This window comes from Cnephaeus nilssonii, assembly GCF_951640355.1.
Source record: "Cnephaeus nilssonii genome assembly, chromosome: 4".
NCBI classification, from domain to species: domain Eukaryota; kingdom Metazoa; phylum Chordata; class Mammalia; order Chiroptera; family Vespertilionidae; genus Cnephaeus; species Cnephaeus nilssonii.
This window is the reverse complement of record NC_137075.1, coordinates 100815914-100837495: the sequence shown is the minus strand read 5'-3', so window position 1 is coordinate 100837495 and position 21582 is coordinate 100815914. Positions and strand designations below refer to the sequence as shown.

General features: G+C 50.8%; 1 protein-coding gene across 1 annotated transcript in view; it reads right to left on the bottom strand.

Moving 5' to 3' along the window:
- Window positions 1–21582, bottom strand: part of RIN3 (Ras and Rab interactor 3) — a 111275-nt gene that overhangs the window by 48438 nt on the left and 41255 nt on the right. The window contains exon 3 of the mRNA XM_079768115.1: window positions 20230–20347. Within this exon, the coding sequence (XP_079624241.1) occupies window positions 20230–20347 (118 nt within the window). The remainder of the gene's footprint in view (window positions 1–20229; window positions 20348–21582) is intronic.

Below are 21582 nucleotides of genomic sequence, written 5' to 3'. Positions count from 1 at the left end.
TCATCGATTTTTAGAGAGAGTGGAAGGGAGGGGGAGAGACAGAGAGAAACATTGATGTGACAGAGACACATGGATTGGTTGCCGCCTGCATGCGCCCTGACTAGGGCAAGGGATCAAGCTTGCAACCAAGGTATCGTGCCCTTGACTGGAATTGAACCCAGGACCCTTCAGTTCACAGGCCAACACTCCAGACATTGAACCAAACCAGCTAGGGCTGATTGATGTTTCTTACATTGAAGTTTCTCCCTCTCTCAAATCAATAAAAGCATATCCTTAGGTGAGGATTAAAAAAATAAAGGAAGAAGAATGAAAATGATGAATGCTGTCCAAGTTTGTTTGCAAAATAGTAAGCATCAACTGGTGGTGTATACCTGATTCGAGAGGGGTATCTCCAACCTGTTATAATGAACAGCCAACTCTTACTTGTAGTTGGCAGCGCCTATTGTTATAATTACTGCTCAACGGGCCTTTAACCAGCTATTACCATAATCTAGGCCAAAGTCCCTCTGCAATCTTGACACTGTTAATTCCCTTAACAGACACTTTGTTCATGGACAGTGCAAAGGTAAACTTGAGACAAGCCTGGTTTTAATGACCACCAGCCCCCAGGGACCGAGGCGAGTGAGTCTGACAAAAGAAAACCTTTCCACATCATGTTCACGCTGAGCCGAGAATGGGCCAGACTTGTCTTCGCGGAAATGAAGGATGGACGTTCGTTCACCTGAGCCTGACCCTCGGCTTCGAGGAGGAACAGGTCCGTACACAAAAATGGAACGAGGCTACACCTTGCCAAAGGTCACTAAGATGGCCACGGGAACGCGGACTGAGAAACGTAAGCCCCGTCGATCCTGTTAGCAGACGGCCTGGTTAGCCCAGAGATCAAACACGGCAGTGGTTCATACATTCCCAGTTCTGAGCCCCCTTGGGAGGGCTGGGTCAGAGTTACTCCTCAGCTAAAACGTTTTCATTGTATTATCATCACTGACAGATATTTACCGTGTTCAAGGTCTGTAGAAAGAAAGGGGAAATGGACAGAGAAAGTGAGAGGAAGCCAAGCAGTTTGAAGGGTGACAGGGAACTGTCAACAGCCTGGGCACAGGACTAACTGAACTCTTTCCTGAGGGCCAGAGATTCAAACAGCTGGCTCACTCGCTTTTTAAAAAATATATATTTTTATTGCTTTCAGAGAGGAAGAGAGAAGGAGAGGGAGAGAGATAGAAACATCAATGATGAGAGAGAATCAATGACTGGGTGCCTCCTGCACGCCCCCTACTGGGGATCGAGCCTGCAACCTGGGCATGTGCCCTGACTGCGAATCGAACCGTGACCTCATAGATCGATGCTCAACCACTGAGCCACGCCGGCTGGGCCTGCTCACACTCTTTCCATGATTGAAAATTTGCTTGGTGGGGGTGGGAGAGGCATGAATTGATTTCATCTCAGAGGAAACCTGGCATGTAACGAGGCCTCAACATGCCCATTTACGGGGGGAGCATTGGGTGGGTGAGAATTGCCCCAGGAGGAAAGTGTCCCCAGAGGGTCCCAGGAAGGACCACATGTGGGCAGTCAGAGGGCTCACCTTTGGAGAGTAAAGGCCATCACACATGGCTGGCAGGGGGTGGGGTGGGGACTTGGTGGGTCCCGGAAGTGGCCTTGAGCCAAAGCCTCAGGTAACACTGCTGAGTCCACCTCCCTGAAACCTGGCACCCAGAATGGGTGGGAAGCCTGAGCCTACTGGATTCCGATCCACCTTTGTACAAGGGGCACTAGCTGACCAGGCTGGGTCCCTGCCAGGAGATGCCTGGAGTGCAGACAAGAGGCCAGGGAGTGGTGCCCAGCTGGGAGCAGGAGGGAGGGGCACCTGCAGACAGGAGACAGGCAGGGCCAGACCCACTTGGAAGGTCACGGTGGCCTTTTTCTTCGCAGGACCCACTGCTGCCCGGCAACACCACAGTTGCCATGGGAACTACACCTGGACAGTCTGTGGCTGGGATGGAAGAAAGACTGTTTCTACTACCATCAGGCCTCTCCAAAGGCCCCGCTTTCTGTAACAGGTGAAAACTACTCCCCCTGTTCCCAGGAGGAAAAGGGAGGAGACCAGCAGTCTCTCCGGAGCCCCGGACCCCGTGGTTCCAGCCTCCCCGCCCCCCGGCTCTCACCTGCTTGGCGATGCTGCTGCAGCCACCGCCCCACCCATGGGGCGGGAACACGCACCCTCCTGCCTGGAGGAGGTGCTGCTAGACTCGGGCTTCGGCCATCGCTGGTTCCCACCCACGGCAGACGGTGCCAGGAGGAGCGAGAAACCCACTGACCCCACGCGGGCAGCAGGTCTCCCGTGTTCTCTGGGCAGACGTGCTGCCCAACCACACAGGGACCGGCGCACGGACTGGTTCCTGCTCCGGGCAAAGCCCAAGGCTGGACAGGGCTGACCAGGTGCGGCTGCTGGCTCCGCCCATCACATGCCCTGAGATCAAAGACCTGGACTCTGACACCGGCTTCCTCCACCTGCAGGTGAGGCTAAGGGTAACCGAGGCCCTCCGGACCCCCCACCTCCTTGTGCAGAGGCTCTGAGTGAAAATATAACAGAGGTCTGGAAGGGCTCGGGCAGGCGGCGGGGAGTAAAGGGCAGGGGGCGAGTTAGGGTTCAGGGAGCGGGGAGAGAGCGCTGATTTGAAAATGTGCTGGAATCAGCTCCCCACCCCTCCCGGGCTGTCACTGACTGACAGTTCAGGTGGGCACCTTGGCCTCTGCCTCACTGGCTGCCCCTGGAGCCCCTCACTGTGCTTACCAGCCTGCCCGAGCCTATTTCTGTAAAGGCCCACACCCCTCCAGCCCTGAAGTGCCGCCCCCCTGCCCGTCTCCTCCACCAACCACAGGCCCCTGTGCAGGCCCAGCTGCAGGACCTCCTGTGCAGGCTGGAAAGGAACAGGGGAGGCCCTGGCCGCCATGGTCAGGGGGCCAAGCAGGGAGCCCTGTTACAGGTTTGGCCAAGGAGCAGAGAAGTGCCTCCTGGTCCAGGGGACGGCTGCCCGGCACAAAAATGCACAACCTGACAAGTGCAACCCCACTCAGCTCACCTCCCAGGCTCTCTGGGCAGTGCATGGCTATGCAGCTGTCCACGGCAGCCCTGGGGACGAGTCATGGCCATCTTTGCTGGTCGAGGTTGGCATAAAGCGCAATCGCCTCTGGATTACATCTTACAAATGTCAGGATGGAAAAGGCAGCAATGCCTTTTTACTGAGTTCGGCACCACACTTCAAGTTTGCTCAGCCTGGAGACCCAGCACACCCACATGTCCCTCCCAGTGGACAGGAAACCACTGAAAGCCCGGAGAGAGCCCTGTGGCCCAGCCTTCCCCACTGCACAGATGGGAAAACTGAGGCCCAGAGAAGAGAGGGTGAGCCTGGGCGCTTTCCAGAGTTTGACTCTGGTCTCTCTGGAATCTAGATTCCGACTGCTATGATTCCCCTTCTCCCAGCTTCCCAGCATGGGCTTTGAGCCTCGTGATGAATAGTGGTGGGTTACTGTTGTCAAGTTTTAATAACAGTATTAATAGTAATCATAATATCATCTGCCATTTATCATGTCTACTGTGTGCCAGTGTCTATATTTCAAATCATCATAACAACTCCACTGTCCTCATTTACAGGCAAGGAAATGGAGGCTCAGAGAGGTTTAGTAACTGGCCCTAGGCCCACGTCATGGCCTGGGAGCAGCCTTTGATCAGGAGAGGGGGTGTGGGGTGAAGGGAGGGAGTCCCCGTGCCTCACCCTGGGTTGCTCTCATCCTGTCCCTGCCTCACTGGTTGGCTAGCAGAGACGCCTCCCATCTTCCCACACATCTCCCCCATCACTGGGCAGGCCCCGCGCTCCCCTCGGAGAAGCCTTCCCCTGGCAGAACTCCCAGCCCCTCCCTCAGGCCCCGGCGCTGGGCTCACCCCACCGGAGAGCATTACACCCCATCCCGATGTGCTCACAGGCCCACCTCTGGCCCGGAATGACGCTCTCGGAGAGCAGGGGCCAGGCCTTCCTTCTTCCCACCATCCCGGGACCTGCCTGGATCACACCACACGCCTCACGGCCTCGGTGCTGCTGCAAGCACCGTGTCCGACCCCATGTTGGCAGTCACATCTGCAGCAGCTGCCACCACCCTGTCCAAGCTGTAATGAAAGTCTCTCTCACTCTCACGCTGCGCTTCCATATTTAGCGATGCGGAGATGCGGACTGAAGTCCGGGAACAGGAGGACAGAATAAACTGTCACAAGCTGACAGACTCTGCCTGGGAACTATTTATAGGTTCGGATGCCAAAACAGAAGGGGAGACATTAGACAGATGTGTGAATTGCCAAGTGTCAGGAAAGACTAAATAAAGCGCAAGGAGACAGGGAGGTGTTGGGGAGAAGAACCTGGGGAGGGCGGAAGAGGAGACGCCCAGCAGGGGCCTGCCATTCATCCCTACCCGCATGCCGGTCCTATGGGGGCACTGAATCACCCACAGGGAACTGGCTGCCAGTCTGGGAAAGCAACTGCCTGCCCCTCCACTCACACTGCAGGGCGAGGAGGTGTCTGTGGCTGAACTGTCATGAAGAAGCACTTGGCTCTCCTGGGAGCAGAAACAGGAAAGGGAGGTGGCCCAGGGCACCTCCTGATGGTGAGAACATCTCTGAGTGCCCCAGGAGGACCCATCAAGCCTGCATGGCTCAGTGGTTGAGCATCCACCTAGGAACCAGGAGATCACGGTTCAATTCCCGGTCAGGGTACATGCCCAGGGTTGCGGGCTCCATCCCCAGTGTGGGGCGTGTAGGAGGTAGCCAATCAATGATTCTCTCTTATCCTGGATGTTTCTATTGCTCTCTTCCTCTCCCTTGCTCTCTGAAATCAATAAAAATATATTAAAAAAAAAAAAGAAATAACCCAGAAAACAACCCATCTTCAATGACAGGATCTTACAAAGTTTGTCTCACCCCAGAGTCTGGGAACTTTGATCTGAGGTCCAGAAGAAAGTAACCGCCACTGATGAGCTGTGAGACACAGAGAGTTAGGTAAGTAGCTTTCTGTCAGTCACAGAGCCGGGGAGCCATGATGACAGAATGTGATGGTGAGCAAGCCTAACTCCGCAGTCTATGCTCTCACCCAGCACGCAGGCTGCTGTTCTCTAGACCCTGCTGTCCAGTGGCAATGCGATAAGGGCTCCACGTGCAATGTTCAGTGTTCTCATAGTCACATCAGAACCAGTAGACAGACATTAGGTGACATTAATCTCCATCACATATTCTACTTAACCCGATATATCCACATTATTATCACTTCAACAAACCATAAACATAATGAGGCACTTGATGTTCCTTTTTTTTCACACTAAGTGTTCAAATCTGGTGTGTATTTTACACGAACAGCACATCTCAATTCAGACTCACCACATTGCAAGGGTTCAATAGCCCCATGCGGCTCGTGGCTGCCACATTGGATGGCAGAGCCCTAAGTGATGTTCTCATCCAGGAGCAAACTTGTCCCCAGGGCACATCTGGGAGTGTGGTGATATTCTAGGTTGTCACATCAGGGGTGGGGGTGATACTACTAGTGGGCAGAGGCCAGGGATGCCGGTAGACATTCCTCAGGGCACAGGACAGCCTCCACAGCCCAGGATGACCCAACACAACGCCAGGCGCCGAGTTTCAGAAGCCCCTGTGCAGCTCAGCTGGGAGAGTCTTCTGCTCCTCCTGGCACTGACCAGGTCGCTTGGTGGTATTCAGGGGAGGACTGTTCTAGTCCACAGAGCCCAGAAGCCTTCCCCTGGTGCCTTGGTAGGATAACAGGAAGACTAGACTCAGACCTCCCCCCCCCCCCTGCCGCCGCCGGGACTCTCTCCCTCTCCCTAGAGTTTCGGAGCCTCTCCAGGTGGTCTCTCCATCACTGGACTTCTTACATGGCAACGCAGGCCTCCCAGAGTCCAAGCAGAGGACGCCAGTTCTCCTAAAAGGTGCACATAGACCTGGCATAGTATCGTTTCACCTTATTCCATTGGCCACAGCAGTCCCAGGCCACCCAGGTTCAAGGGGAGGGGCCACAGCCTTCAGCTCCTGATGGGAAGAGTGTCAATGAAAGTATAGCCACCCTTCTCTGCCACATGATAGTGTTTCTATCTAGGACTCAGACATCATCCCGTGATTTCTCTGGGGGCCTACATTACACCTGTCATACCTCTCCCTGATCCCAATTTATTTCATGTTTCTGCAAAGATACAGCCCCCCTTTTTTCTAAAAATATACCTTTTCATGTAAAAATTATAATAATTGCTTTAGTTTGCAAAATGCTCACCCATACGTCGCCTCCCAATGGTTCCATAAGATGGGCATTACTGTCCACTTGACAGATGAGGAAACAGCGGTGGGGTGCTGGTACATGTTTAGCAACAGGCTCTCCAGAGAGAAAGCATTTGTCAATTTCCATAATGTAAATACTCCTGACATGTGACTGGGGGAGAGATGGGCACAATGAACTCTCACCGGCTGGGATGAGCCAGCTCCGGCCACCAAAGACACAGCTCAGAGACAGGTCCACTTTGAGATGGTCCTTAAGAGCAAGAACCATCACCCTTTTCAACAGCGTGGAAGGACCTGGAGACTATTATGCTAAGCGAAATAAGCCAGTTAGAGAAAGACAAACATCACATGATCTCACTTATGTGTGGAATCTAATCAACCAAATAAACTGATGAATGGAATAGGTCCAGAGGCATGGATGCATGGAACAGAATAACAGAGATCAGTGGGGAGGGGAGTGGAAGAGATTAACCAAAGATCATCCTATATAATAAAAGGCTAATATGCAAATTGTCCCCTCTAGAGTTCGATCAACCAGGAGTTCGACCACTCACTATGACATATACTGACCACCAGGGGGCAGCGTGGAACAAAGGAAGGCCCTGGCCAGCAGCCAGGGGAAGGGAAGGAAGGCTCCGATTGACTTTGATCGCCAGCCAGGCCTAGGGACCCTACCCATGCACGAATTTCGTGCACTGGGCCTCTAGTATATGCATATGTGCATAACCCATAGACACAGACAATAGTGGGAAAAGACCGGGGTGGGGCAGGGGTTGTGTGGTGGTGGGGGAAGTTGGGGGTTGAGGGGGCATCTGTAATACTGAAGACGACAACAACAACAAGAGAGCCAGAATCATTCAGAGACCTGAAGCTCAGGTGACCTCACTGACTCTCGAGACCCCTCCTCACCTGTTGCAGCCATCCAGTTCCTGTCTGCCACCTCTCTGTCCAGCTCTGGTTCTTTGCAATGCACAGCAAGCCCTGGGGTATAAGCTTAGCTTAGGCCTGATTCTAGGGTAACTCTAGAGTTCTTAGGTGTACTCGATCACTGTCTGCTCTCTGGTGTCCTCCCTCTCCTGACTTGGAGAGCCACGTACCTCCCTCTCTGGTGTCCTCCACCTCCCCTGACTTGGAGAGCCACGTGCATAAGGACCATGCAAGACCAGCTAAGAAAGCACCTGGCTCAGGTGAAAGTGGAGTTAACAGCCCCGGTTCAATCCCAGATCCCTCCTTGGGCACACTTTCCTCAGCTAAAATGGGGGTCCTAGCACCTGCTCCCTAGGGCTGTGGTGAGGACAAGAGTGATGGATTCTATGGAAGCCCACCCTTGCCTGGTACACAGTGGGTCCCCAATAACTGGGGATGGCAGGATAGAATGGCCTGGGTAAGGCCTAGTTATTGGGGAACTGGGTCTGCCCTGGGGGCTGCTCAGGGCAGCCTGGGCTGGCAACAACGACTGCATTAAAGGAACATCCCAGCAGGGGAAGTTTTGCTCGGCAGGTTCCCTAAAAGTTTCCACTGTGCAAACCAAGGCCAAGACAGCCACAAGCACAACAAAAGGTGTGTAACAGGATCTGGACTGCTGATAAAAGCAGCACAGACTAATCATTGATTCTCGACAGATAAGGGGAGATGGACACAAAGGGCTGCAAAGATACCAGTCCATTTCTACAGAACTTTCCAGAAGGCCTCTCCTCTGACTGCTTCTTTACGTAGTTTGGGCAGAAAGGAGAAGTTGATGGGGCAGGCACAATAACATGACTTCCCAGGAGGCCAGGTGGGCTCCCTGGGCACTGAGCATCCTGTATTTCCCTTGGCTGTGGCGAGGCTTTATAATCCAGGTGCCTGGGTCAGGTAAATGAAGAATAGCACCTTCTCGCCCTAACCGGTTTGGCTCAGTGGCTAGAGCGTCGGCCTGCAGACTCAAGGGTCCCAGGTTCGATTCCGGTCAGGGGCATGTACCTTGGTTGCAGGCACATACCCAGTAGGGAGTGTGCAGGAGGCAGCTGATGGATGTTTCTCTCTCATCGATGTTTCTAACTCTCTATCCCTCTCTCTTCCTCTCTGTAAAAATCAATAAATTAAAAAAAAAGAGAGAGAGAGAGAATAGCACCTTCTCTGTGTGGGCCTTTATCCTTCCAAGGCATTTTTTAAAATTATATTAGTTTCAGGTGTACACCCCAGTGATTAGACATTACATAACACACCAAGTGATAAATCTCATACCCATCTGACACCAGACATAGTTTTCAGGATATTATGGACTATGTTCCCTGTGTTGTACTTTACATCCCCATAACTGTTCTATAACCACCAATTTGTACTTCTTAATCCCTTCACCATTTTACCTCCCCCCCCCCCCCCGACCGACCCCCTTCTCATCTGGCAACCATCAAAATGTTCTCTGTATCTCTATGAGTCTGTTTCTGTTCTGCTTGTTCATTTATTTTGTGTGTTTTTTAGATTCAATTGTTGATATGTATTTATTGCCATTTTATTGTTCATATTTTTTATCTTTCTTCTTAAAGAAAACCCTTAACATTTTCATGTAATACTGGTCTGATGGTGATGAACTCCTTTAGTTTTTTTCTTGTCTGTGAAACTCTTTATATGTCCTTTGACTCTAAATGAGAACTTTGCTGGGTAGAGCAATCTTGGTTGTAGGCCCTTGATTTTCATCATTTTGAATATTTCTTGCTACTTCCTTCTGGCCTGCAAAGTTTCTGTTGAGAAATCAGCTGATAGTCTTATGGGAGCTCTCTTGTAGGTAACTAACTGCTTTTCTCTTGCTGCTTTTAAGATTCTCTTCACCTTTAACCTTTTGCACTCGGATGTTGAGTGTGACTCAACACGGTTAGCATTAGAATAAAGGAATCGAGAAAAAAGCAAGCGAGTGCAAAGGGTTAACTTTTTGCATTTCCAGGGCATTTTGTATCCATCTCTTGCTGAGTGGAGGCAGGATGGCCAGAGACACTGAGTGACTTGCTTAAAGTCATGTAGCAAGCTACCGAGGGAACCATATTAGAACCCATTTCATCGGCCCTTACCCCTGGCTTTGCAAAGCTCACAATGGCCCTAAGGCTGCTCACTCTTCCAAGTGGGGAAGCTGCCTGGAAACTCCCAGAGCAAAGTTAATCTGGGAGGTCCTCCAGAGGTGCTCAGAGGTAACAACTGGCTTCTCCTTTTGGGAAAAAAAAAAAACAACCCCAAAGCTGAGTCCCCTAGAAACATCTCCTTACAAGTCCTAGATGTGGGTAATCCTCCCAGGGCCAGCCAAGCCTCCGCACAGGGACCCATGGGAGCCACAAAGCACTTCCCCTCGTTTCTTCCATTCTTGCCCCAATCTACTCAGCTACCCACGTGAGCCCTTTAAGAGTAGAATCTGGTCTTATCCCAGCCCAGGGCTCCATGGTTGCTAGCTACATATATACACAAATGCATGCATGCCGCAGTGTTCAGCTCACTCTTGCATTTCTGCCAGGTTTTTGATATGGTCACATGTTTTCCCATCAGTTTCTCGTAACACTTCCCTTAGAGGCATCATTAACCCATTTGTGGTGGATGACAGTGAGGCCCTAAAGTCAAACAACTTGCTTCAGTTAAGCGGCAGAACCGAATACAAATCCAGGTTTTCGAACCCTCAGACCCAGGCCAAAGGGGAAGGCGGGCAGTCAGGGAAGGGGAGGGGCAACTAACTTTTGAGGAGCACCTACTGTATGTCTTTCCACCAGGATTATGAGTCCATTTCACAGTTGAGAAAACCAAGGCTTAGTGAGGTAGAGGATGGAGCAGCATCACCAAAGACCTCACAGCTGATGAACGCAAAGGGGTCAGATTTGGACTGGGGTCCACTGGGTTGTGAAGGCTACGTTCTCTGTCCTTCCAGACCAGGTTGTCTCTCTGCTCAAGTGTGAGGTGTTATCAACCAGCAGATCAGTGGTGCGGTGTTTCCCAAACACTTGCTACAGGCCCTGTCCTCCTCCTAGGCTCTGGGGACCTCAGATGTTATATCAGACACACGCGCTTACCCTCAGGAGCTTCCAGCCAGCAGGGGACAGAGATGTGAAGACATAAAACAGACAACGAAGGATGAGCCCTCAGAGGCCGAGGAGAACAGGAAGACATGCAAGCACAGGCACCGAGGCAGGTAGGGAGCAGGGCCGCTCCAGATGGGATGCCGGGTTGCTATTCTTCCAGGGGCCCTCCACACTGAGACAACCTGAGGGAAATCGCCCCAAACAGGCACCATCAGGCAAGGGACCCACCATGCGACTCCGCCTAAGTCACCTGTGGGGCAGCCAGAGGGCCTGGGTGGGTGATGGGCACAGGGGGGATGCTGGCTGTCAGGAGGAGCCTTAAACAGACAGGTGTCCCGTCCTCTGGCTGTTTCAGGACCTTCAGGACAAACGACATTCCATCCACGTTGTAACACCAGCGCTGTAACTTTCCTTCCTATGGAATTGCACACCCTCATGGCCCGGGGCACTACTTACGGGAGGTGTTAGACTTCCACAAGTGAGTAGGAATCTGTTCACTGGCTAGAGAATTTCCAGAAAGCAGATTTTCATGGAGGGGGGGCAGAGGGAGGCAGAAACAGCTGGAAAGGAGGGTGGGAGACCCAGATGCAAACGCTGAGCTAAAATAATCCGCAACCAATGCCCTCCTGTGACTGGAAGCCCAGGAGGCACTGAGGCCTGGACCCTGACCCCTGACACCCCTGTAGTCACCTCCAAAAGGGGGAGGCTGTGTTTCTCCGAAACAGCTGAATTGGGCCTCTTTCCCTTAGACACATTTCCTGCAGCTGTTTTAAAGCCCCTGAAGGTGACAGTCACTGTAAATACAGGCTGAGGTCACTCGCCTGGGCCTAAAGCTGGCATGACACCCCCACCCCCACAAACCCATGTACCCCTCCTCTTACCTCTGTGGATCTTTCTCCCACCTCAGTCCAAACCTCCTCATGTGTCCCATTTCCTCAGGTCACAAAACAGACTCTTGGCAGTCCCTGTGTTCATGCTTCCTGGCCCGGCAACCTACATTTCCACCTTCTCCCAAGACCTCAACCCCAAGAGGGTTTCCCCTCCCTGAGGGCTCCAGGCCACATCCCTCTTCTTGGCCCCGCCCACTCCCCAGTCCCAGTTCCTGGCAGCCATCCTTACCTTGGGCAGGTCTCTCAAACCTCACCCTCCTCTTCCTCTGTCCTGTTCCCGGCACAGTTGGCTGTCTCATGTATCACCCACACAGCTGAGCTCTCTTCTAAATCACTAATCTCATCGGGATATTTCTGCTCATGACCTACCAACTAGAGCCTAACACCTGAGGTGGCTGGCAGGGCCCTTTGTGACCTGGCTGAATGCCACCTCCCCAGCCTTATCTTCAATTCTACTTCCAGTCACCTCACCCCCACCAGCGCCAGCCCATCCTTTCCTCATCCTTTCCTGTCTCTGATGTAGGCTGTGGTCTCAGTTGAACGTGCCTTGTCCCCATTTCTTCTTTCTCATCATGATTTCCCATCCTCCAAGGCCCAAGGAGGCCTACATTGATCTCCCACAGTTGAAAAATAATCAATTTTAATGCCCCAAAGTGCACACTCACATTCTAGCAGTTAGGACAATCTGGTTTGCATTTTTGGTTAAGTGTGTGTGTGAATGTGTGTGTGTGCGCGCGCCCAATGTCAGGGGCCGTCATACGTGTCTTCCTTCAGAGGCCATTCAACACATACAGACAGACCTCGGAGATATTGCGTGTTCGGTTCCACCTCAGTAAAGCAAATATTGTGTAATAAAGCGAGCCCCACAACTGTTTTGGTTTCCCAGTGCATATAAAAGTTATGTTTACATTATACTGTAGTGCATTCAATGTGTAATCGCATTATGTCTAAAAAGTGTACATAACCTTAATTTAAAAATACTTCATTGACAAAAACTGCTGACCATCACCTGAGCCTGGTGGAAAGATGGCGCCAATAGACTTGCTCAATGCAACGTTGCCATAAACCTTCAATTTGTAAAAAACACAATATCTGCAAAGTGCAATAACGTGAAGCTCAATAAAATGAGGTATGCCTGTATTTAATTGGTTGGAACAACTTTAAAATGTTTAATAACACAGAAAAAGCTCACTATAAAATGCTCAAGTGAACAAAGGAAGGCTAAAAACTATAGGGACCACTATGATTCAAAAATCTATTAAAAAAACAAAAACCCATTGAAGTTTTATAATAATAAATTCTTAGAGTTGAATTACACAATGATGTATTGTTTTTCCTGGGCTAAATCCAATTTTAGAGGCAAAAAAGGAAACTACAGAAAACGGAAAGAAACAAACTCTGGTAAGTTTTTAGCCCAAACCTCCATGGGTAATAACTGCTCTTATTGATATGCAATAAGAAATCAACTTCTTAGCCCTATCCGGTTTGACTTAATAAATAGAGCATTGGCCTGTGGACTGAAGGGTCCCAGGTTCGATTCTGGCAAGGGCACATGCCCAGGGTTGTGGGCTCGATCCCCAGTGGGGGGCGTGCAGGAGGCAGCCAATCAATGATTCTCTCTCATCACTGATGTTTCAATCTCTCTCTCCCTCTCCCTTTCACTCTCTGAAATAAATAAAAATATATTTTAAAAAATTAAAATGTTAAAAAAAAGAACAAAAAAAGAAATAAACTTCTTAGAGGAGTTCTCAGGAGCAAGGTGTTGCAGGAAATGATGGTGTGTGTTTTTTTTTTTTAATGTATTTTATTGATTTTTTACAGAGAGGAAGGTAGAGGGATAGAGAGTTAGAAACATCGATGAGAGAGAAACATCGATCAGCTGCCTCCTGCACATAGTGGGGATGTGCCTGCAACCAAGGTACATGCCCTTGACCAGAATCGAAGCTGGGACCCTTCAGTCTGTAGGCCGACGCTCTATCCACTGAGCCAAACCGGTTAGGGCAGGAAATGATGGTTTTGAGGTGTGAGCTGCATGCTACTCAATCCCCGTAGCTAATTGTAACTGCTGGCTTCATTGAGTGTTTACGACACATGGGTGCTGTGATAGCTCTTCCCCATAAATGTCTCCATTTTATCCAAGAGACAACGCTATGATGTTAGACAGTGACTCCAACTCCGACATCAATTCCAATGCATGTTTACCCCCACACCAAAACCAATTCTCTGACACCAGTTGGGGGTCCTACATTTTAGCTCAATGCTGACTTTATTTGCTGGGAGATAGTGTCAAACTCCGCAAGTTAGGGGCTCAGTCCTACAAGACTGCCTCCTGCCCTACCCCTAAGATGCCAATTATAAGCCCAGGTGACAACTATAGATTGGACCTTCCAATGACCTCCTTCTTGTCATTTGCTAAAGCGACTCACAGAATTCAGGGAAACATCTTACTTCCTGGGTCACCCGTTTATTATAAAGTGACATGAGTCAGGAACAGCCAGATGGAAGTGAGGCACAAGGCACGGTAAGTGGGAAGGGCCATGGAGCTTGCATAGGGCAAAGTAACAGTCTCTGAGTGGCCACTCTCCCTAAATCTCCACGTGTCCATCAACCTGGAAGCTCTCCGAACCCTGACCTTTTGGGTTTTATGGAGGCATCATTACCCAGGCCTGATGCATTGGCCATTAGCAATTGACTCAACCTCTAGACTGAAAGTTCCAACCTTCTAATCACATGGTGGGCTCCCCTGTCAACTGGTCCCTGTCCTTAGGTGCCATTCACATAAGCTCAGGTTAAAGGGGCTTGTTATGAGCATCAAGACACCTTTATTGCTCCTATCACTTAGAAAATTCCAAGGGTTTGAGAGTTCTGTGCCAGGAATGGAACAATAACCAAATAGGTTATTTCTTATTACAAATCACAGTATTACAGTCACGATGCTACTGAGTGCTTCCCACGTGCCAGGCAACATTGTCTTGTGTCCCCACACGTATTCACTCCTCAATCCACCAAGAGCTGGGCTGTACATGAGGACACTGAACCACAGAGAAGTTAAGGAACTTGTCTGATGTCACAAGGTGACAGAGACAGACCTGGAACTGCTTGCCTTTCCAAAGCTCATGCTCTCAAAAAAGCCTGGCATTGACAGAGTGCCAACCCCACCATGAGGCAATACCGCCCCTACTAACACAGCAAGAGCGGCCTTCTCCATTCTAACCTGACGTTAATAAATGTTACTTACCTTTTTTTGGATTTAACACATTTTGGTGCGAATGCAGGTGTAAGTATCACTCTAGGATAATGGGTCAGTTGGTGAAGGGGTCAAACCCAAGAGTACCCATGCAATGTTCCTGTGTGGACTTCCAAGTCATTCTGGGTGACACTCTTGACTGGCCCATACATACAGATCTCTGCTCCAGGAGGACTCAGCTAGAATTTCCCCCTCCTTGGTTTAAAAGGTGCCCCGCCAAGCCAGTGTGGCTCAGTAGTTGAGCATTGACCTATGAACCAGGAGGTCAAAGTTTGATTCCCAGTCAGGGCACATGCCCGGGTTGCTCTTTCAGCCCTGACTGCAGAATGAAGATATTTTTATCAAGAGCCTCAGCTGACATGTAGCATGAGAGAAAAATACACTCACGCTACTTTGTGTGCAGGACTCTGTGTGCGTACATACCTGGGTGAGAGCCACTGTAGCTTAGGGTTGTTTGTTATTGCGGCATAACTAGTCTGAGCTGACTGCTTCAGGGTTTTGCAAAGAAACTCTGAACAAGGAAGCACACAGACTCACAGAGGTGGTCCAGGGGAGTCTTTCTCCCCCAGAGCAAACAGAGCGGGGCCACAGATGACACTGACCACCCACTTTTGGGGGATCCCCTTGTCTCCTTCCTTGGCCTCAGCTTTGGGTGGGGAATCCCAACAAAAGGCCCCAGTTCTAGGCCCTGGGCCTTTCCCTGCCCACTTCCTCCTCAGGCCGCCCCTCACTGCAGCCACCACAGCCGCAGGAGGACTCGGGAGCCTGGTGGCTCCCTCCTCCCAAGAGGGACCACAAAGTAGTCCCCGAGTACGCGGCTGGGACTTACCCAGAGCCCTGGAACCACGTGTGTAGTGGGCTCATTCCACTCCTCCTTTGGCTTAATCCTGCAGGAGGATTAACAACAGCAAGAAAAACTAACTTTTATTGTTCTCTGTACTATCCTAAGCACTTTATTATCTTTTTTAAAAGATCTAATTGGCTTTATTGAGCGATTCATGAATCAGGCAGCATCCCATCTAGCAAGTGGAAAGAGGCTCCCTGTCTTAAGCACTTATTTTATTTATTTATTTAAAAATATATTTTTATTGATTTCAGAGAGGAAGGGAGAGGGTGAGAGAGATAGAAACATCAATGATGAGAGAGAATCATTGATTGGCTGCCTCCTGCACGCCCCCTACTGGGGATCGAGCCCGCAACCTGGGCATGTGCCCCTGCCCGGAATTGAACCTGGGACCCTTCAGTCTTCAGGCCGACGCTCTATCCACTGAGCCAAACCAGCTTGGGCTCTAGGCACTTTAGACACACTAACTCCTTCCTGCACCCTCCGGGGGAGGCACCGCTATCATTCCCATTGTAGGACCCTGGTGCCCAAAGTCACACAGGTAGAAAAAGCAGCCCTGGGGTCCCAACACAGGCTGTGTTGTTTCTACAGTCTGTGCTCCAGCACGATGCGAAGGAGGGAACCGCCGAACAGGAAGACAAGGAGAAAGGTAGGCTCAGCGAAGCAACATGACAAAAATACGTATTACCTGCTGCTCTCCTGTTTCTGTCTGGGTTTGGGGCAGAGGAGACCTCAGGGATCAGAGGTATGGGGAGCAGTGAATATAAAAAAAGAGCAAAACAAAACACGTACGAACTTATGTGTAGTTACAGTGAATGGACATGAATCAAGATTACAAGAGTTATGTTACATAAAGGATTTTTGGTTTGGGTGTTGATAGTCTTTTCAGCAAAGCTGGGTACTGAACTTTTTAAAAGTTTAAAAATGGAAAATGAGCCTGGCTGGCATGGTTCAGTGGTAGAGCATCAACCTATGAATCAGGAGGTCATGGTTCAATTCCCGGTCAGGGCACATGCTCAGGGTTGCGGGCTTGATCCCCAGTGTGGGGAAGTGGAGGAGGCAGTCGATCAATGATTCTCTCTCATCATTGATGTTTCTATCTCTCTCTCCCTCTCCCTTCCTCTCTGAAATCAATAACAATATATTTTTTAAAAATGGAAACTGAGATTCTACCGCATGGCTCTGGGAGGAAGTCGCAAACCCAGAGGAGTAAGCTGCCTCCATCCCTAAGTGCCTGGTTGGTCCCTTGGTCTCCTAATCAGAAAGGAGACATGCCACCAGACAGGGTGTCCTGGTTCCATTGGGAAGGCTTGTGCATGCTTTCTGTTCCAAGAGGCTGGGGCAGCTGGGGGGTGGGTTGGGTTGGAGAGACCTAGAAAGGATTGCCCTGGAGGCTGGGGCAGAGAGATGGGAAAGAAGCAGCGGAGCAAAGGAGAAGAGCAGAACTTCCAGACTCTCCATTGGTCCAGCCCGATTCCCTCTTCTTCCAAGAAGCCTTCCCGATCAGCCTGACCTTGAACAATGCTCCCCGCTTGCACTTCTAGAGCACATGTTGATGTGTAACAGGCTCAGCACTTCACTACTCCCCACTTCCAGCTACTTTCCTGATGTTGGTGTTAAAATTTCAAGTCCATTTGGCCCTTGGGTTTCTAAAGGATTGTAGTAGCTAACTAGTGTCTAGGTTAGTTCCCACAGCCCGGTTACTCTCATTAAGAGGCAGGACTACACAAGTCCACAAGGCTCATGTCTGTCCCTCTCCCATGACCTCAAGAGAGCACCCAGGGTGTTCGCAGCCCCAGAGGCACCTGCTGAGAACGTCTGAGAAAGGGTTCTTGGAGAGCAGTAGGTGCCCCAAACGACTTCACCCCTTCTGCAGTCAGTAGAGGGTGCTAAATATTTGATCTGGGGAGACTATAAGGTTGTTTCTTTCCTCTTTCAGATTCCTGCACTTTTTTTCCTGCTGGACACTGCAGGATGGGGTGTCACTAAGGTTTGCTATATAAACTAACAACCGTACACACTTTATAACCTTAGACTCTAGCAGTTCACCAGAACCCAGGCCCTCTGCCTCTGGCCTGGACACACGTCTGGACCACATTTCCCAGTCTCCCTTGCAGTTAGGTATAGTCACATGACTGGTTCTAGCCAATGGAATACAAGTACAGGTAACACTTCCAGGACTTGGTAAATCCGCCCACAAGCCTCCTCCGTGTGGTTTCCCCTTCCAGCCTATTGGGAGGAGTCAACCATGGGAAACTGGAGGCTGTGTGCTGAAGGTGGCAGGGCCTCCATCAGCCAGGATCCCTGAGCCTTACCCATGGACCAGTAATCATGCACATGAGCAGGAAACTAGCCTCTTCTATGGTTAAGCCATTAGACCTTTTTATCATCATCCCAGCAGCTGGCTGATCTCCCCACCTCCACGTTCTGCATAGCCTGGCTCCATCTGACTGACAGCCACCCAATATGGTTTCCTTATTGTCTCCTCCCTCCACCCCAACCTAAGCTCTGAGAGGCAGGGACTGGGTTTTGTTTCCTGCTGTGTCCCCAGTGGTAGGACAGCGCCTGACACAGAGTAGATGCTTAATAACAATCTGTTGAACACACGAGTGAGAGAGTTCTGTTTTACCTATTCTTCGTGAGTCCTGGTCTCCGTAGATAGGGCCCCCGGATAGCAAGAGCGGGAACCAGCCTCTGCCTTCAGTTTCTCCTCCAACTCCTGAGCTAGAAAATTAGCCCTTATCTCACACACTCACCCTCAGGACCCAGCCTGGGCCTCCTCCTGCTTGGCACCCTCCCAAATCCTTCCCACCACAGTCTGTGATGAACTGGCTGAAGAAATAAACACAGTCACTGTAGACAAGATGCTAAGTTACCAAAATCAAGCAGGCTGAGGTCTGAGGAAGCGATTCTATTCTTGATCTAACGAGCCTGGAACGTAAACATTTTGAATTTTCCAGGCCTGCATCGAAGCCTGGCTATACATCTGCATGCATTCCGACCTCCAGATAACCTTCCGATGATCTCCCGAAGGGCTCGCGTGTCCCGACCACATGACATCATCCTGACCACTGGACAGGACCAGACCTCCTGGCACCCATCCTCCAGGTCACCTGACACCCAGTAATGGCCTTGGAGTGGTCCTAGGGCTAAGAATGCAGGGCCAGTAATGTTCAAGAATGTGCTTTATATGATAAGAATTCTCAACTTTTCTTTCTTCTTTGGAATATTTCTGGGTTTTTGCCTGGCCTGTGGACTGAATCTCTATCATTTATTTCTAGCCAAATCCTCCAGACTCTTTGAATTCATTCAATATCCGTGGCCACTGTGCCCCTCAGCCCGGGGTCCCCTTGCAATCACACCTGTCACACTGCACAGCAAGTGCAGATGTCTGTCTTTATCACCCACCACGCCCCACCCTCTATTAGACTGGGAGACCCTTGAAGCCAGGGCTCTCTTATTCATCTTGGCATAGTCCCAGTGTTGGGCATAAGTGCCTCTTAGGAAACAAGCATTCCAAAATATTTAATAAATATTTAAAAATATTTAGATAATACTTAGTTATCCTATATAATAAAGATGTAATATACAAATGGTCGTTATGCCATGAAGCGTAACGACCGACCACTTAATGACTGGATCATGAATCAGCAGGAGGGTGGGGCAGCGAGCTAGAAGTGGGCGGCGGAGAGCTACAGGAGGGGGCAGGGAAGCAAGCTATGAGGGAGGGCAGAGTGTTGGGGGGATGGAGGGAGCTATAGGAGGGCTGCAGCGAGCTATTGGTGAGCTACTGGCACACGGATTCATGCACAGGGCTACTAGTGTAAACATAAATTACTTAAGTATATACTATATAAGTATATTATATACTTATAATACTTCTATACTACTTAATAAATATTTTATTTATTATTATTATTTTATTTATTTTTTGGTTAATCCTCACCCGAGGATATTTTTCCATTGATTTTTGGAGAGAGTGGAGGGGGAGGGAGAGACAGAGAGAGAGAAACATCAATGTGAGAGAGAGACATTGATTGGTTGCATCCTGTACTCGCCCTGATTGGGGCCAGGAATTCAGCCTGCAACCGAAATCAAACTCCTTGACCGGAATCAAACCTGTGACCCTTCAGTCGGCAGGCCGATGCTTTATCCACTGAGCCAAACCGGCGAGGGCTATTTTCTTTTCTTTAACTGTCGTCACTATTGCTAACTAAGAGTAAAAAGCTGCCCACACACCCTGGATCCAGTTATCAGAGGATCTAAGCTGGTACTTGGAATATTCTTCAGATTCTTCTAACAGGCTTTTGGGCCCTTAATATGGGGCGTGGCCCACGAGAGGAGGGGGAAGCCCAAACACTCTTATTGTGTCTCGGTACAAACCCACCCTGGATTGGAGGTCCCCAAACATTTCCCCATTGAGGTGCAAGCCGGCCCCTGGCAGCCCCGCGCACACACAGGAGTTTTGTCTTTCAAAGCGCTTGCTCCTTGACCCTCACGAAGAGCCTACTGTACAGGCAGGAGGCGACTACCGTGCCCATTTGACAGATGAGAAAACAGAGGCCCAGAGAGGTTCAGTGACTTGTCCGAGATCATGAGTGCGTGCTGGGCCGTCACTACGCCCCAGGGCCCCGGACGTTCCTGCTCCATTTCCTCCCTCCCTCCAGCCTGAGCGGACAGGAGGAAACTCCACCGCGGCCCCCAGGAAGCCAGCCAGCAAGCAGTGACACAGTGAGCGGAAACCGACAGTGACCTGCCAATCGCGTCCGCGCTGAGAACTTCCCCTGATTCTAATTCTACACCCCTCCGGCCTGAGGGGTGCCTCTGTGGTTAGGGGTGCAGCATCTGCTGCTGTGGTCGGAGGCCAGAGTGGAAGGACGGGTACTCACTCGATTTCTCTTCTTTGATGGTGTACTCGAGCACCTCGGACGAACTCCCGTTCAGGGAAGGGAAGTGGACACAGAGCATCAGGTGCTTCGAGCAGCTGTTCCTGCGCACCAGGAAGGTCTGCAACAGAGAAGGGGGCTGCGTGAATCCAACAGGACTGCAGAGAGATGGGAGTCATCTGGAATGTTCCAGGAACAAGGAGGCAGGGTGGACAGTCAAGCATCTCCCAGGAGAATGGGGGATTCTGGCCAACGAGCCACGTGTCACCCAGACCATGTCCCCTGGCTCCCGAGTCTCCATTTCTCATCTGTCCACAGAGCGGGGTTCAACTAAATCGTTGTTTCCCAAAGAATTCTGTGCTGGAGACAGAGTTAGGCAAGGGGGGTTTAACATGCAGAGTCCCATGTCCCACCTGAGAGATGCTGGTTTGGTTGGGGGGGGTGTGTGTTCTAGAATCAGCTGATTCTGACCCGGGTGGTGGTCCAGGGTCCTCACTTAGGAAACTTCTAACGTTCGGGAGTCAGGTTGAACGTCAGCTCGTCCCCACAAGGCACAAGGCATGCACACTCTGGGGAGGCCGGTGGACGCGGTCACGGATATGGGTCAATTCACACTATTGTTCCCACAGAAATAAAAATAGCTAATAATTACCATAGAGCTTGCTCTGTGACAGGAACTGTTATGAATACTTTGCATACATTCACTTGCTCCTTCCTATCAATAACCCTCTGACGTGAGCTGTGTTGTCCCCATTTTACAGATGAGGAAACAGAGGCACTCGTGGATCCTGACGGGGCCCCTCTCCTCTGGCTGCTGTGATGGCTGAGTACATGCCCGTCTGGGCCTGGCTCACCGGATGGGCCCTGGCCTTTCTCCTCCTGGGGGTTTGCTGGGGTCGAATGAGACGCTGCCGCTCAGCCTGGCGGATGCGTCTCTCCCTAGTAACTGAAGCGTCACCAGAATCTAAACCAGAGCTGGTGTTTACAGCCCCCCACTTCTGCTTCGCTGGTGCTTCTGCCCCATGCAGGGGCTGCACGTCCCACGGCCATCCTGGGGAGGGGTCCCTGCTTCATTCACAAACTCTGCGGTTTCAAATGTCCTTTTTGGCCTCTGCCCTCCTCCCAGGAGATGATCGACACCTTCTAGAATGTCCCCAGCCTCCAGGGGCACAGCCTCCCCCGAGGAGAGGGGGCTGGGTGTCCTTAGCCAAGGAAAGGTCATTCCTTCCTTTCCTGAGAAAGGACTTGGTCACTGAGGCCCCGCCCCTCCTCCCACATCCCACCCAGGTCTAGAGCTGGGAAGACCAGGAGTCCCGCCTAAGTTGCAGAGGGAAGGTTGGGTGGAGGGCCTGGGGA